The 18,351-nt window shown below is 44.0% G+C and overlaps 1 protein-coding gene across 22 annotated transcripts in view; it reads right to left on the bottom strand.

Moving 5' to 3' along the window:
* The window catches only part of Kcnma1 (potassium calcium-activated channel subfamily M alpha 1), a 788,086-nt gene that overhangs the window by 204,828 nt on the left and 564,907 nt on the right, over positions 1 to 18,351 (bottom strand). For all 22 annotated transcript variants that reach the window (XM_008849872.2, XM_008849855.2, XM_029554470.1 and 19 more), the window contains exons 10-12: positions 9,783 to 9,893; positions 6,457 to 6,562; positions 4,155 to 4,237 (exon numbers count right to left, since the gene is read on the bottom strand). In XM_008849872.2, the coding sequence (XP_008848094.1) occupies positions 4,155 to 4,237; positions 6,457 to 6,562; positions 9,783 to 9,893 (300 nt within the window). The remainder of the gene's footprint in view (positions 1 to 4,154; positions 4,238 to 6,456; positions 6,563 to 9,782; positions 9,894 to 18,351) is intronic.

The following is an 18,351-nucleotide window of genomic DNA, read 5'->3' as shown; positions in this document are numbered from 1 at the left end:
CAGGCAGTAGACCAAAGAAAACTGTTCTTGCCACCCTAACCCTTGTTAACACGAGAAAGAAATTACAAGGTTGCCACTAGTGTGCATCCTGAGAAACAGTCAGAAGTAGTGGTGCCCAACTGTGACCAATGCACTTAGTACAAGGCAGAGGGAAAAGGAATTCAAGGCCTGCCTTGGCTACACGAGGCCCTGTCTTTAAAAAAAAAAAAAGAAGTACTGCTGGGCTGTCTGGGAGGTAGGGTAGGAAATTGGATGGACTGGAGGTGCGGGTTTCTGATGCCTCTACAGACATGTAATACAGCTTAAACCCTGGGGCTCCTGAAGGGCAGCAGTCTCTCACACCCCAGCCTAGAAACAATCTGTTCTATGTTCAGCTCTCCTACTTAACAACATGAGACCACAAGACAACTCAAACCACCCACCTAACAAATGGTTCTAATTGTCACACACACTTGGACACTCTCATGAGCATGATTTCTAAGTGTAGTCCTTAAGATAACAGCAAGAATTCAGCCTTCCATAGCAAAATGATGGCTTGAACAGTGGTTAAAGTTAAGTACCGACATCCAACAGAGACCATCATCTGGTGGGAAATCCCCTCTCATTGTCCTCAGTCTTTACTGAGCCTGGACCACCTCACCATCCCACCACCTAACCTTCCCTGGCAATCCTTCTCCTGTCAATCACATGGCCAAGGTGGGGGGGAGAGGGAAGATGAATGCAAACACCTGGCTTCCAGCACAGCTATTGTGCTAATGAACTGGGTGACCTTCCGGAAATCCCTGGACTCTCTGTTCCTGTTTCCTCATCTGGACACTGAGGGCAACGGGTACCTGTTTTATTTACTTCACAGACTTGGTATGTGGAACAAATGAGAGGCCAGATGTGAAAATGCTTTGAAATCATTAAAAGCTCTCTCCACCACCTGTGACTTATGGTTTTTGTCATTACCAACCCTGTCAGAGGTGACATTGTACATTTCCTTGGGTGACAAGGAAGGCTAAAGAATGAAATTCCGAAGAAAGGCCCACCTCCTAAGCCTAATCAGAAATGCAAGCACCATTATCACAGCCGCCCCCACAAACTTCCCACCAAGCAGCTCTTCTCACTTTGCCACTTTTTGTGCAAAAATGGAGACAAGACAGATAGGGAGCAGGTTTGTCGAAAAAGCTACAACTTGCAAAGAAAGTTAGGAGATGGTTCTGGAGGGAGCTGCTCTCTGTATAAATCTACCCTGGCTTTTGCACTTCATTTTAGTTCTGAGAAAGTGTTCTGTTGGCCCCAGCTTATAACTCAAGGATTTTGAGCCTCCATCAGCCTCCCAGTGCAGTTCACGGCATCACCCAGCTTTTGGCATTAGCGCATTTCAAATGACTCTTTGACATTTTAATTTCAAAAGCAGCAGATTGGTCTCATTAAACTAAGGAGGAAGGAGGAATGTACAAATAAGAGACAAATTGAACTCATTTTTTAACCCTGAGCTTCCCATTCTTTTAGAGCTTCTATTTGGCTCTGGTTAATGGATGGCTTAGGGACATTTCTTACCACTCCATGTGCCCAGCGAGCTCCACACCTGGGCATCTTACCATTCATCCCAGTACCTATGTGTGCTCAGATGAACCCGTCAACTCAGAGTTTAAATAACATATGCCAATGAAGAGAAATGCCCACTTCAAAACTATTGCTCATCTATATTAGTCACCTGTTAAGGAACATAAAGGTATACTTGCCCCAAACATCTCTACTGAGGTCAAAATCATAATCATTCACCCGCTTTCTTTGTTTGCAAGATAGAGGAGGAGGGAACCTAGTTTCTTTAAGGGCTAGTTTCTGTCACTTCAAATGACAGAAAGCTTTGTCAAAGGAGGGAAACGCTACTTCGTTTAAAAAAAAAATGATAAGGGACACATTCTAAATTGAAGTTGACCTGTTCAGTCACTTTCCAGCAGGGACTGGTAAGGGAAGGGGTTCAGTTGGGAAGTGAGTCCCTATTTCATCCTCCCCACAGCCTGGCAAACCAAGGCTTACTAGAGTCCATGCACAGACGGCCTTAAAATACTATACCAAGCCTATTGCCAAAGAAAAGTGAAGGGAAAGGGAGAAGATGGTGCCAAATGGTGCCTGCCAGACATAAGGTCCAGACGCTGTGGGGAGGACTTGCTCATCCCAAATGCACCAGAGGAGTTCCTCGGTCTCGCTGATGGGAGCGTTCACGTCACTGGGGAACACTGATTAAACAAAGACAAAGTAGTTGTGAGCATCGTGGTGACACAGAGGCCACTTCCCAACCTTCAGCTTCAGGTAAATCCCAGATCCCAGAGGAGCGAGCTGCAGGGAGAGGGGCAGCTTCTGTCAGTGCCAACGATGGCTGTTCACAATTCAGTTAGAGTTGGACATACAGTAGGAGTGAAGTATCCCCCTTAGTTCAAACTCTCTCCTGAAGATCATCTCCTCCTAGTCAAGGAACTATTCTGCAAGCTATACAGGAGAAGAGACACGTTCTAAAATGTCTTTAACTACCTGGAGCAAAACGCTTGACCTTTCTTAGACATAGGATATAACTACAGAGCTGTGGAAAGACCGATAACAAATTTATCTCCTGAAAAGTCAGAAAGGTAAGGTATTGGTATTGGAGCCAAAATTACCATTGGAGAGGCCCAACCTATGTGCAGAAAAGGCACTGAGTGGGGGCTGGACACTGGCTGATCTTGCAGAGGACCTGGGTTTGGACCCCAGCACCCACATGGCGGCTAACAATCATCCTTAACTCCAGTTCCATGGGATCTGACACCTTCTTCTGGCCTCTGTGGCCCCTGCAAGCACATGGTACACTTACACACCTGCAGGTAAAATACTCATACACATAAAACTAAAAATAATAAATTATTTTTTAAAAAAGAAAGGAAAGGCACTGGGTGATGTTCTAGATCATTCTCTCCCAGAAGATGATCTGTAAAAATAAAACAAATGGTGGGAACTTCCAAATAGGATTAAGAAAGTGCTTTATATGATACAGCATCTCAGAGACTTATGCTAGTATTAAAATCACTAGAAATGTTTCCAGTAGAGAACACTCATTTGGCAAACTGGTTGAGGCAAGCTAACTGGTCAATAGCCTTTTGGGTGGTACTAAGCAACCTGATACAGACACACTGGGAAGGCTCTAACAAGGGGCTTATCAACCTCAGTGCTTTGGGCATTTGGGCCAGATGTTTCTTCAGATACGGTTGTCCTGTGTACTGTAGGATGCTTAGCAGCAACCCTGGCCTCTGTCCACTAGACGCTAGCAAGACTGTCTCCTAGTTATGCCAAATGAAAAGCCATCTAGACATTTCAAGATGTCTCTGGGGGCAAAACTTTCCCCAATAAGACATCTTGGGTCTACTTCCTTTTAGAGAACATGCTATTTTTTGGTAGGGCGGAGTCCTTTTGTGAGACAGGGTCTCCCTGTAGCCACAGCTGGCCTGGAACTTGCTATGGAGACCAGGTTGGCCTTGATCTCACAGAGATCTGCTAGGATTAAAGATGTATACCTGTGTACCCAACAACATGCTATTTTTTTGTTTGTTTGTTGGGTTTTTTTTGAGTTTATGGGTGTGCAGGTTCAGGAGCACCTTGGCTTTTTGAGATAAGGTCTCTCACTGATCTTGAATTTGCCTAATTAGGTTGGCCAGTGAGCCCTGGAAATCTGCTTGACTCTACCTTCCCACGGATAGGATTACAAGTATGCCACCGTGGCTCCCTTTTACATTGAATCTGGGGATCAAACTTTGGTCCTTGTGGTTAGCATAGCAACCACTTTACCAACTGAGCTATTTCCCCAACCCTGAGACTATGGTGCTTTAATTCAGACCTGCCCCTATCTAAATTTATTTGTCCTTTTCTAATTCAAATCTTGAGGAATCTCAAATCAAGAGGAGCTGTGAGCTTCACACATGACATCTACTAGGGCTGAGCCTCCTGTTGGTGATGCCCTGTGTCCTAACACCCTCCTCTCCACTAAAGCTGCACTACCCAGCCTATACCAGGGCCACTGTGACTCATGGAGGAAAGGTAGTCCACAGAGACAGTTCTCTGCAGATCCAAAATGGCTGCAGGTGAGCTATCAGGTAACAAGCACAGAGCCCTCCCCAGGCCCCAATGCTCAGAGTTACCTCATGATGTTGGAAGCATCTTCTGCATCCGGGTCAGCGCAGTACTTATTGGCAAGGATCAGGCAAGCATCTGCTGACTCTATCTGAGACACCAAAAAAAAAAAAAATTAATTACAGAATATAAACATATAAATAGCCACACTCAACTGTTCTGTCTCTCTCTCTCTCTCTCTCTCTCTCTCTCTCTCTCTCTCTCTCTCTCTTTCTCTCTCGGAGCTCTTAGAGAACCTGGTGTTCCCCAAGGAAAGGAAAAAAAAAGTCTTGAAAGATTATAATTTTGTCAAAAGTGTAGGTTTCAGGTTCTTGTTGTAGAATAAACATTTCACTTTGCTGCAGCTGGAGAGTTCAGGGTGTACCTGGGTAATTACACTTTTTGTTTGGCATAACTGTTTACATGTATGATCGTCAAATTCCTTTAAATATGTTTAATTAAGCCTTTCAGCACTGGCCTCGCTTCTTCCAGTTGTCTGTGCCATCAACCTAGTATTTCCAGTCAGGAAATGGAGGGTGGTGGGTTAAACCTTTTCCCTCGTTTTAGCAAGTAGACAAAGCAGCCGGGGATTCAGAAATTTAGACTCTACAGTCCTTCCTCAAATCTCATTCACATCTTCATTATATTTGTCCCAAGAAGAAACCAGAACCTTAAATTAGGCAATAGCTCTGTGCTTTTTATTCTTCATTAGTATTCAAGTATGCAAAAGATAACAGATCTACTTATGTGAAATGAAATGTTACAGTTGAACTCAAGAGACAACCTACTGACTTATCTAAACATGAGCTAAGAGGAGTTTATTCCTTAGAGAAACCATGCATTTGATGTGCTAATAATTTCTTGCATTTAAATTAGGCCTGTGAATAAGAACTATTTTCTCTGTTCTTATGACTTGGGTCATGTCTGGATAACATTAAGATGAATGAGCGTACAAAGCATGAGAATTCTCATGCTGGCCTGGGTCATTCTGTCCAACTCAGAATGTAGTCCTTACTAGACTGTTTCTGCATTTGGTGGGAGGGTATGGTTTCCTCCACAGTATGTCACACGTTGTGTCTTGAGTTCTTTAATAACACAAAGAATTTACACAAATCCTTTTGGATTATTCATGTTTGCCATTGCAGTATTTACAGAAGTTTGTGGTGACCACAGTTAGTATTCAGATGTCAGTGGGTTCACAATATTTATGAACTCTTACTGGCCTGCAAATGTTGGACACGCTTACAAAAACTGTATTAATTGAATAAAGTAGCAGCTACCATGTTCCTCTGTCCCTTTTTCATCTAAGCCTTCCATGTGCTTTATGAGAAGATGTCAATCCATAAGGTTCCAGAAAAAAATAAGATGTGCTCATGACCAAGTGATGTCAGATGCCTACAAGTTTAGTACCTTGAGTCTTTTTCTTTTCTTTTGGGGGGCAGGACTCCAAATATTTTATAGTTTCATGCAATTTTATTTGCTAATATTTCTTTAGATATACTAACAGATGTGGGCTATAGTTCCAACTTAAGTTTTCAAATGGAAATTAATCCATCATGATGTTATGTTATATACAAGACTTTTAATCCATTCAACTTTTAAAAAGTCTTTTCAGGCTGGGCATGGTGGCGCACACCTTCGATCCCAGCACTTGCGAGGCAGAGGCAGGCGGATCTCTGTGAGTTAAATAAATAAATAAATAAATAAATAAATAATCTTTTCACATTTATTTGCTTATTGTTGCGTGTGTATATGAGCCACAGTAAGAATATGATGGTCAGAGACTACGTGTGGGAGGTGGTTCTCTCCTTCCACCATGTGGGCTCTGTGAGTCGAACTCAGGCATCAAGTTTGAAAGTGCCTTTACCCACTGAGGCAACTCAATGGCTCCCAGTCAACTTTCAAATCCTACTTCCTTTGGAAGAGACTGATATTAAAGAAACCAACAGAATAAGTTTTATGTTAAGACAAATGTAAATGTGGAATGCTAAAAGTGGTCCAGCACACTGGGCATGGTGGCGCACACCTTTAATCCCAGCACTCGGGAGGCAGAGGCAGGCGGATCCTCTGTGAGTTCAAGGCCAGCCTGGTCTACAGAGTGAGTTCCAAGCAACTGGAGCTACAGGGAGATCCTGTCTCAAAAAGACGAAAAAAAAAAAAAACAAGCATGAGTCAGCAGAGGAAGGTTCCAGGGCAGTGAAGGGGTACAAGGCTAGTGGTATATGAGTTATCTTATTAGCGGTTTCAGAGTTAGCTCTTGGCAACCCTGGAAGTTATGTCCCCATCCCTAATGAAGGAGTTTTTTAAAAAATAGGTCTCTTTTATCCTTACCTTGACTCTGGCCAGATCATGTGGATTGAGGACTGAACCCTGATAAAATTCCACCTGAGTAAAGTGTCGTTTGAAGAGAGCCTCAAGTTCAAGGTTAGGGGAAATGCTACACAAGGAGAAAAGAAACAGCTGTTAACATAACAGACTCGGGATTTTTGTCCACACCTCTCTTGGTTCTAATTTCCACAGGAAGACCTAAGCAAAGGCCTTGACTTGGGGAAATCCCTTTTGTTGCCCTAAAGGGTCACACCTAAGAGAAGTAAATCTCTACCCCAACTGGAACACAAATCTAGGGGCAAGGAAGATAATGAGGCCTCTGGCTAGGACCTATATGATACAGTGTCTTCTTCTTGATTATCTATGGGAAAAACAGGGACATGACATCATTGTGATGGGTCATTTTATGTGTCAGCTTGATTATGCCATCTCAGAATGCCCAGATGAAGTGATTCCCAGGTGTGTCTGACAGGGGGTTCCCCAGTAAAATCTGAGTCTGTGAATTCAGGGAAGCAGACCCCTTTCCTCCATATAAGTAAGCATCACTCATCCTACCAAGGGCCTAAATGTTTCCAGGGCAGAGGAACAAGGAGGCTGGTCTTTTGCTTCCTGCTTGCACGCCCGTTTACACTGGAACCTGGAATGTATCCCATCAGTTTTTCTCTGTGGACTAGGATTATAACATGGATCCCACCCCACCCCTGGCTCTTGGGCCCTCAAGTTTTAGACTGACCACTATAATGAATCCACTATACCAGAGTAGTTTCCTGTTTGTAGACGGTAGATGGTGGAACTTCTCATTCTCCAGAAGAGAGTGAGCTAATACCTTACCAAGAGTCTTTCTTTGCAGAGAGAAAGCAGCACTACGTGAAAGTATTGATACGGGGGCATTACTCTCTGTCTCCTCAGGAGGACCTCAGCCAACACAATGAGGGTGAGCCAAAGGGGAGATCTCTTGCTTTTCTTCCCTGGCTGAGCTGTCCAGCTGTTGCCTGCCTCAGGAGCCATTCCTCTGCTTTTCTAGCTCATGATTCTAATACCCAACAACCTGCATCAGAAAATGTCGCTATGGGTCACTATGAACAGACTCAACTTATTCAATACTGTTCATCACGTTTCTGTGCTATATAGGCACCTTTCCTATTGAAAGATAAGAATTGGTTAAGCGGCTGACCTATTTATCAGTTTATTAATTCTGCAAAGATGAAAAATACCTACTCTACAAAGTACTATGTAAGGCACCAGGAGACTGTGTTTAGTTAAAAGCTATGATGTGCCACCAACTGGGCTAAGCCAAAACTTATCTAATGGTTATCAAGTGTTGATTCCATAATCATTGTTAATGGTTTTAAATGTTTGCTATGTGGCAGTGTTCTAAACACTTGACAACTCTCAACTCATAGAAACATCAATACGATCTAATGGGAAGGTATGCTATTCACCCCAAGCTTTGGGAGTCTGCTTAACTGGGTCATCCATTATGAGAGTCATGTTGAAAGATGCTGGAGACACAAAAATGAATCCTTACAATTGAAGCATTAACAGACAACTTGATTCCTCCAAGTGAAACATTCAGGAGAAAAGACGGGTTCCTGGTGTCAGTCTAAACAGTCTTCCAAATCTACCTGAGTCAGCAGCTTTAAATCCTGCCCTGGTCTCTCTCTGAAAGAGGCTCCCCTTCTAGTACAACTTGACAGAGTTATTCTCTACATTTTGCATGTGTGTTTATCTTGAAATGCTCGACCAATGTGAAGGCAGAACCAGTGTGCTGAGCACCAGTCTGAAATCAGCCCTGTGTGCTCTGCTCCTGAGTCTCTAAAGCCTGGTTCATCTTCTCGGAATTTGGAGAAGAAAAATACTCCTGTTCCAACATGGTAGCAAGTAAGAGGTTTGCTGTTCTGTGAACAAGTCCCAGAGGAAGCGTATCTATGCAGCTGTGAGCTGAGGAAACGTGAACTTCTGGATCCTCAAAGCAGGACAGAGCCCTGGGTGTTCTGCCATGTCCAGGTAACACCAATGTGTAAGCTTTGAATGGGTTCAAGTAGCCCAATAGTGGCATCACCCCCACAAAAGAAGACAATGATGGTGCCTCCAAAGTACCTAAAAGGAGGATCGAGCAAAGTTTCCCACCTCAACCACACTGGGTAGAGAGGAGACATCTTGTTTTTCTCCCAACGAAACACACATACGTTCTATCTTTAAGCCAACTGTGTAGCCCGATCTGTTTCTCTTTCACAATAACAGCTGCCATTTATTGAACATTTCCTGCGTGTTCCACACACTTTACATGGATTGCTTCATGCCATTCTCACAATATTCTAAAGAGGTAGAATTATTATCTCGTCCATTCCTAAACATGAAAGCTGAGGCAAAGGGAAATAACTTGCCCAGCCAGTTAAGTCAGGATTCAGACTACTAAAGACGCACTTGCACCATGTCTTCGAATTAAACGAGAGACTGTCTACACAAAGCCAGCCTAGGGTCCCACAAGGGGACTCTGAGGAGCAGAAGTATTAATACGCCTAATACTCTGTGTGATAGTTAATACCAATTGTAAATTGGACAGGATCTAGAATTGCCTGGGAGACAAACCTCTGGGCATGTAACATGAGGAATTATCTAGACTGGATGGAGGTGGGGAGAGCCACCCTGAATGTAGGCAGCACCATCCTATAGGCTGGGGTCCCAGACTGAATGAAAAGGAGAATGCAAGCTGAGCACCATTACCCCCCCTTTGCTCCCTCGCTCCCTCACTCCCTCCCTCCCTCCTCTCTCTGATTCCTGAATGCAGGTGCAATGTGACGAACTGCCTCAGCCTTTCTGGTCACGAGGGGACTGTACCCTCAAACCATGAGCCAGAACAAACTCTTCCTTCCTTAAGTTGTTTTGTCATATGTTTTCTCACAATGACAACTGTTTCCTCTCTTTGTACTATCCTGCTTGGATTCTTTCTAGTCCTGCACTCCTGAAGCATCCATGCAATCAGGTTAATTATCCCACATCTGCACTCTGGACACGCCTGATTGCACAGGTTCACCTTGGCGAAGAGACATTCATGATGGCTTGAACCCCTAGCAGATTTGACTGTTAAGCCTTTCAGAGAGAAACTCAAATGTTGTCCCAGGACTGTCTCCACAGAGGCAGACTCTGATTTCAATCCTGGACTAGCACATTGTTTTTCCTTCCACCTGTTCCGTGCCAACCTCTCTAAGGAGGCCAGCAGGGGTCGAGGCTTATTCAGCTCTACCCCTATTCCCACCACACCTACAAGCACTCGGAGAGGAGCACATGGTTGGGCAGAGGGTTTGGTTACCGTGGCAGGTTCTTACTTGTGAAGAAAGACAATCTCCACATTGACATCATCCCGGTCCTTGTGCAGAAAGTCCTTCAGGAAGTTGGAAACACTCTCCAGAGTAATGTGTCCACAGACCACAATGTGCCTGCATAGGAGAAGCTATTTAGATCCGGCCGGAATCAGTGATGTGACCCCATATCCCCATCCCTGCCAGGCCGAGAAAGCATGGCAGCTGCAAGAGCCACATCCACCTCCTCCCTCTGCCTCAGCAAAGCCCAGTGCCCATCCCCAGAAGGCTGTGAGGCGAAGCAGTGGCGCTAGCAGTTGCTCAGAGACTCCCAGACAGAAAAGCATATGGCTGCTCACCTGATGCTGCACAAAATCCTATTAAAAGCCCAACCATTTGGCCAAGTGGTTTTATGCATTTAACAATAAGTGACATTATGCTCGTGCTTAAACGCTACATTATCAAGTCCCTTGCAGATTCATATCTCTCCCTTTCTGCCCACAAAGCGTCCTCCCGAGAGATTTACTGTAGCAGTCTTGGTTTATGACATAGAGCTTATCAGGTAATGAGATAACAAATCTTGCTGAAACGATGATTTTGTGTGTAAGAAAGCGGACTTTCATCAGGGTGGCTAATGTGCGGCTTGACACGTTATAGGCTCGGCTGGCCATAAGCAGTAAAAAGGAAATTTTGCATTTTTCCACCATAACTTCTCCAACAATGGGGGCATGTAACACTTTACAGTAAGTGAGCATTACTCAGGGCTAAATGGAGATGGGATGCCTAGGGAATAGAAGATCAAACTGCCTGTAGGTTCTGTGTCCCCAGAGGGCTACTGCCTCAGGGTGCTTGGGATTTCCAGGAGAGTCAAAGGAATTGACCTGAAGCCCTTAAGACCAGGAGAAGCCAGGAAGACATGAGGGTAGACATGCTTAGTTTGTTCTAGGGTCTCTGGACTTCAGTTTCCAGCAATAGTGGCTTATGCTGAGTAAATTAACTCCTTTTCTAGAACTATTGATATCAACCTCCCCATCATCTTTTGGTCCCTAAACCAATGTGATCTTACCACCAGACTGCCCTGGCCTCACATTTGTCTCATGATGCCCAATCAAGAATAGGTGCTACGATGAAAGAATCAGTCCCAAGACCAAAAAGCTGGGGTTTGGGAGTAGGACTCCAACCACTGGCTTCCAGCAAAGATACTGTATGTGACAAGTGGGTCAACTCAGAAGCTTGTACCCTCAGGCTGACAGTGACAGAAGGTGGACTTCTAGCTGAGTTTCAAGACTGGGACAAGTGGCGAACACACAGCAAGGCCATTTCCCAGGTAAAATGTAGAAGGTCCGGGTGCCTTGTCCTTCACGATTGCTCTGTGCAGATTGCAATAAGACAGAAAGCTTGTTGGCTGGAGGCAGGTCATAATAGAAGGTAGTGAAGATGGCTTACGCAATGTCCCATTAGATGCCATTACAAGAGACTGCCCTTTCGTGCTAATTTGGTGCTCGACTAAGTATGTGAGAATAATGTAGTAAACTCATTGGTGAAGGGATAATGGTGCAGAACTAAGAGTAAATCAATAATAAGCATGATGCAGTTAATAATATTACCATTATGGACTGTTATTGTTATGGTGGTGCACTTAGCTGGCGATCAGACAAGTGGGAGGCCATGAAGGGACAGAAGACTGACAACGGGCTACTTCAAGAAAGACATCATAATGTAATCCCTCTGTCCTTTGCAGCCCCTGCCAGGCTGGAGGACGTCCCTCGGCGGCTCACCCAAATTTCACGCCCAGAGCCCCACCTCACTGACCCCTCCATCCTATAAGTCTGAAATACACTACACATCTGAAGTCATGAAATAACCTGAATATTTCTATTATATACATTTTAATACTATCATATCTTAAAATGTTTCTTGTGGCATATGTGTATTTATGGACAAACCCAAGTATGTAAATATGCATGGGCTGAATGAGATTTAAGATTCTGAATTGTCAATTGTGTCCAGAAAGCAACCCTAAGAAACAGGATTTCTCTCCTGACCTGACCTCCCCACAGATGACAGTGAGGTTGCCTGATGCCTTGCTAATATCCTGCTTGCAGAGTTCCAGAATGAAGAAGGTCACCATGAATCCAGCCTATCGGTATCCTTACAGTTCAGGCTGTCCCTTAGGTAAGACATTAAAGGCCAAGTAGGCTTCCTGCTCTGCTCCTTAGGCGAGGGCATCCCAGACACGCTGCTAATTCTAGTCCATTATATGAGAAGACAGAAAAGTCAGTGCCATCCAAACAGCCTCCTGCACCAGGCATTGCAAAGTTCGGAGCTCTGCACCTGCACATCCTTGGTTGTTATTCAAAGGCAGACTCAAATGAATGGTGGGTCTGAGAGACTTGAACATTCACCCTTCCTGTCTTATACACAAAGGATGGAGCCAACATCTGCCAGCAACTTTTGTTGATGCTCCGAAATCATTCATAGGAGAGATATATGTGAAGTAGAAGGGGAACATATGAGCTCCCCCCCAGCCCCATCACCCTCGAATCAAAAGTTCAGCCAGCTGATTTATTCAGCTTTAGAAAAGTCAGGGTTCTCTTACTTGAAAGTATGCTGGGTACATATAAAATATATTCCAATGCAATCAATATTATCCCTTAAACCTTTAATTAGCTTTCACTTCTCTTAAGAAGTGGACAAATGCTGACAGGAGGGGAGGGAAGAAAGAGATTGACTTTTTTCCCTTTGATGCTAGCTGTCCAATATCATCCTAGACAATTGAAAATATATATCTTTTAGTTACGGCATGATTTCTGGGGTGGAGAGCAGTCCTTATCAAAAAGAGAAGAAAAAAAAATCTTCCTTCAACATAATTGGTGTTTCTGCTCAGAAAAAAAGGGAGATTGATTGAAAGCAGATTGCCGTTTGGCCCAGGGAGAGTTATTAGGTGCATTATCACGGCAACCTTGAAGAACCCATATTGTTCCAATCTGTCCTGTATCTGATTTGAAGATTTACAGCCTCCCCTTCTTTTGCCAATAATCATTTCCCTCCATTTTGTTTTCCATACAGTGGAAGTTATCAGGGAGTCCACATATTGAAAATGTTTGAATGCCATCAGAATTGATGGATGGGAAGACACTGCCTCTCTAGCCCTGAATCAGCCCTGGAAGATGTGCCCTGCCAGCCCATGTCTGGGGAGGCTTCGGTCACCCTGTGGGAGCACAAGAGAAGATGGCAAATGGGAGAATATTTATTTTCCAGAAATATTTTCAGGGCTTTTGAAAATTCCAGGGGCAGTAGTTTAAGGGAGCATCTTATTGCAGGAAGACAAGGCATAATATTTATTATCCCGTTTTCAAAATATGATTGAAAATAGTCTGTGATTGAGAGCCAAGTGTTCACTCCTTGAAAGTGGTGAATACTCACAAGGCATGATTTAAGAAGGCCAAAAGTGCCCTGTCCAAAATGATCTCCTCTGGGACCCACGACACTTATAAACCTACTAGGTGACATGTACACTCTGATGTCAGTCACTGAATAATTAGTCTCAGATAGGGTATCAATTTTTCATTTTAGCACCAATAATTCAGAGCTTCAGAAGGGCTGGAAGGAGGCGCCTTGACTCATGAGGCTGTCTCCAGGACTTATTTAAAGAGATAACATGTGTGGAAGACTCCAGCAAAGGGGCCCATTGTGAGCATTCTAAAATGGTAGGGATCATGTGACATCTTTGCCTCAGTATGTAGGAGCTATAAAATATTCTGTGGCCTGTAGAAAACCCATCTAATCCTCAAACAACTGCATGTTCGTACTATCTGCATCTTTTCAGATAACCTCTCTAAAGCTGTTTCTTGAAGATGCATCCCTGACTGTCACAGGATGTAAAAGTGACTGGCCCAAGATGTAGTCCAGATATATAGTTCCACTGCTCATAGAGTTGAAGGTGGTAGGGGAAGGTTGTCTTTCTCAGTTTCTGCTCCCTCTGGATAGCCATTACATGATAGATGGGGTACTGCAGGGAGTCCCAGGTGTTTAGGGGAGAGGTTTGTTCTGGGGATGGGAGTGGGAAGAGATGAACTTCCCTTAAAATGTCATAATGCCTCAGCATTACTAGATCAGCTGGACCACAGGGATCAAGGTAGCAAAAGTGGAGTGTTACAGAACTCATAACCCTGATGCTCAGAGACTCTAAGTCAGTTTTTAAAACATCAATCATACAGCCAAGGGGCTACAAAAGTAATGAAAAGAACTGTGTATGGAGCTGAGGACCTTCTCAGCAGCCCAGGAAGGTGATGCATTTACAAAAGGGAGTGTTTAAACAAGGCCAGTTGTAGGGTATCTAAAGCTACTCTCATCTGTACCTATGGATGAGGACTTTTTGAGCCCAATGTCAATAATCGTCATGTCTGGATTCTATGTAACCTAATCTCTTAGACTGTGAAGACAGACAGCAGATCTAAACCAATAACTATTTCTATTCTAACCTGATAGAATGGGGGGGGGTGTTAAAGCTCTATTGAGTTCTATGAACAAATATTTCCTGGGCAAAGGTAACATCATAAACTAATATTAATGGATTAGATAAAAGGATTCATCTCTGGCACTCAGGAGGCAGAGGCAGGCGGATCTCTGTGAGTTCAAGGCCAGCCTGGTCTACATAGTGAGTTCCAGGACATCTGGGGCTACAGGGAGACCCTGTCTCAAAAAGACCAAAAAAAAAAAAAAAAAGAAGAACAAAAGAAAAGAAAGAAAGAAGATCCATCTCTGATGTACAAGGAAGTATCTTAAATATTAACAAAATAGTAGCAAATAGAATTTTCTGGAAAGAATTTACTCATCCAGTATAAGCAGGAAGTGGCTAGTGTTGAGTAAGGACCTCAGAGAGTGTGCTAATTAGGAGATGGATAACATAGGTAGGATGTGGAGTAGTTATGGCATCTTGTGGTTGAGTGTGAATTCATACCAGAAGAATAATGCTTGGCTATGAATTCTCTCAGGCGTCACCAGGAAATTGCCTCTCATTTATTCTAAGGGCTCATCACCACCATATATGCTGGTGTGTTCCTCTGACCATTAACTATGCCCACCTCAGACTGTGGTCATTCACATTGTCCTCAGTCGCTCTACTTCTGTTTTCACAGTGGGCCAAGAAAGTCAACATTGCTGAGTTGAGTGGGAAACTATTGCAGAGGTCAATTCTATGCCTGTCTTTTAGGGTGTACTTTTAGGCAGGAGACAGAAGAGGAGGACAGGGTTTTTTAAGGCTCGAGTGGTGAGACCTCCAGAGATTCATGCAGAATCAGTTTGGTTCAATGAGAACAAAAATTGACAAAGGACCAGGCAGCAGTACTGAGAGACAACCACCTTTGGAACATTCCCCATTTAGTGGTGACAGTGTGATGGTGACAGGCCACTCACCCTACCAGGTGTTCCTTAGTGACACATGCCCAGTCTAATGCCTACATCCATTTGGTAGGGAAACAAACTCAGCAACTAGATGTAAGGTGAATGCCCCACCAAGGGCAGAACAACTCCTATTTGATGCCTTTTAAAAACAGAAGGCAAGAAATGCTATGGAAAGGGCCTTGGCTGGGAATCAAGAGACTGGGGAGGAAGGCCTATGTGATCTGGAGCCAGTCACAATGAATGGAAAGGCTGGCAGGACCTCACTCAGCAATCCCTGATGAATCCTCCACTGGGCTCCAGCTCTCCACTCGACTCTAGTTCATGCCATCATTTTATCTTGTCTAGATGTCTGCAATTGCTTCCTAATTGATTTCTCTGTTTACTGTCCCCCATTTCCCCCCAGCCCAGCCTCCTTCACCTCCCCCAGACCCCCCAAAAGCTGAAGAGCAAATCTGACCTCCATCAGGTCCTACAAGGGTGGGGAGGTCTTAGATCTCTCCTTAATAGAGTCTCGCTCCAGGAAGACAATGTAAAATGCAAGGCTCTGGGCTGTTTATTTTTAAAGATACTATATCCATTTTTACTGGAACGAGTATAAAGAACTTAAAAAACCCATAGCTATCCTGTCACAATAAATCATACAGAGTAAATTGAAAATCCTATACAGCTTTCTCTGAACACATTGTGCTCACTTTGTCAAAGAGGTAGATGAAATGTGGCATATATTGATCTAGATGTCTCTGTAAAACTATAATATTTATATCAAATACATATGCTAGACTCTCTTCTGTCTTTCTGCTGAGCCTTCTAATCATGCCTCCTACATCCCACCTCTCTCCAGCACCGCCCACCATTGGTAGCCCCTAACCTGATGGGACTGTATTTTAAGAAGGGCTTGCCAAGGACAACAGGCAGCATTTTATCATACTTTATCATTTTATCATAATTTATCATTCCTTCTTTATTTCCTTTGTGAAGGTCCAAGAACTCAGGCGTCCTAAGCTGAATTTCCTGTAAGGCTGATCAGTTGATTAGCACTTCAATGATTGTGGAGTATGGAGAGGAGGGTCCTTCAAGTGGGTGTGGGGAGGGAGTGTTTGCACATGTGCATGCAGGTACACGTGAATATGGAAGCCAGAGGTTGGCATCTTTTTAAAAAAATATTACTTAAAAAGAATAAAATAAGATTATTTTTATTTTATGTGTATGAGTGTATTGCCTGCATGTACATAAGTGCACCCAGGTCATGCAATGCCCATGGACGTCAGAAGAGGGTGTCAGATCCCCTGGAACTGGAGTTACAGATGGTTTTTAGCTTCCATGTGGGTGCTGGGAACCAAACCCAGGTCCTTGTACATTCTGAGATGGGGTCTCTCACTGACCCTGGGGCTCATAGAGTTGACTAGGCGGGATGGTTGATGAGCTCCAGGGATCCAGCTAACTCTGTCTAGATATGTACTACTGTGCCTAGCTTTTTAAACACAGGTGGTAAGGATCCAAACTCGGGTCCTCAAGCTTGCAGACAAAGCTATCAACTGAATCATCACCTCAGGCCCTAGATATTCTGCTTAAGTAATTCCACAGTTGTCAAGCTGTCACAAATTACAATGATTCTTCCTTGAGACTTCCTAGCACAGTCAGCCCTCTGCATGTTAGTCACCCTATTACTTAGAGCTCAGTAACCTTTGGTCATTTTAAAGAAACTGGACTATCCTTGACCTGACCTTTTCCGTCTTAGATGATTTTCTGCCCTGAATGGCAATTTCCTCTCTTTAGATCAAGGGAACTTCACCTGTCTCTAAATGATGTCGCAGCACCTGAACAAATACAGACTAAGAGAGAAGACCGAGCCAGACAAAGGTCAGCCTTACCCTTTGGGGATGAGAATTAAGAGTAAGAATGAATCTAAACAAGGAGACAGTATGTAGTTTTTCTATGGAAAGGATACAAAGCGAGCCTCACCTCTCTCCCTAAACCCCTGGTAAGTCATAGGTCACATGCAGCGGGGATTGCCTTTCTCCCAGTGACAATCACCTTGACACACCCTCTCCTTATTTTCCCACCACACCCAGGGGTGTTGCCACAGCTGGCAAAAGCTGTTAGCCATTCCCTCTGAGCACAGTCAACAGACAGAGGAAGGTTCCACTTAAAATGTTTCCACTTGACAGTGGTACCAAAGGGTAGCCATACAACCATCCTGCCCATTTTTCAACACGGTGGAAAATAACCCATACGAGTTATCCAACACTTCATTTCAGAAAGCCTCTGTGCTAGACAGTTTTGCCCAACTCTAGGCTAATGAAAGTGTCCTGAGTTCACTTAAAGGTTATTTTCACTTCAAGTAGGCTAGTCTGAACTAGGGTGTTCAGGAGGTTAAGTGTATTGAATTCTACATACAATATTTTCCATGTATCATGGACTTGTCAGGATATAGAACCATTGGAAGTTGAGGAGCATCTGCATTTGCATCAGCCTGCACTGACTCCAAGCATCTGTAACCCACTGAGGACCTGAAAGGGGCCACAGGCTCAAAGGCTTGCAGAGGCATGACACACCACAGCAGGCCATCTGTGAGGCCTAGAAAGAAGTTGACGTGAGGGTGGCATCAGCAGCTCTCTGGCCCTCCAGGACTTTCTCTGCACACCTCTTTTCCTGGGTTCATCATCAGATCTGTAAGATTCTAGGTACACTGGCGCTCGGCTCCCATCTCTGCCCCAAACAGCTCCAGTGGGAACTTTTGGCAATGTGAGTTACTGCATGCTTTTAGGAGCCTTCCTTCTAATGTGTTTCCTGCCTTCATGATTATTTCACACCTTCATGATTTTATGGAACAAAATTCCTGCCAAAAGAACATTTCCCTGGGATGATGATCCTACATAATCAAGCTTCTGTTTGGCTGGCACTGGCTCCCTGCATGGTTCTGATTGGTCAACATCTCAAGTACTCTCCAGGGGAACAACAATCACAATCTCTTGCTCATCCTTTTACCACAGAGCCCAGCACAGTGCCTGGCACATGGTAGAGTTTAAATAACTGCTGAGCCCATGTGCTGGAATGGATCTTTTCCTAAATCCATTCCATATGCAGGCTGGCAAAAAATTCTAGCAATGGTCACACATCTATCTCTGATCTGCCTCTCTATCTCCCTAAAGGAAAGGGACAGAGAGAGGAGATGAAGATTCCTTTCACT

This window comes from Nannospalax galili, unplaced genomic scaffold, assembly GCF_000622305.1.
Source record: "Nannospalax galili isolate Female #2095 unplaced genomic scaffold, S.galili_v1.0 scaffold83, whole genome shotgun sequence".
NCBI lineage: Eukaryota > Metazoa > Chordata > Mammalia > Rodentia > Spalacidae > Nannospalax > Nannospalax galili.
Note: the sequence above shows the minus strand (reverse complement) of the source record. Positions and strands in the feature narration are given on the sequence as shown.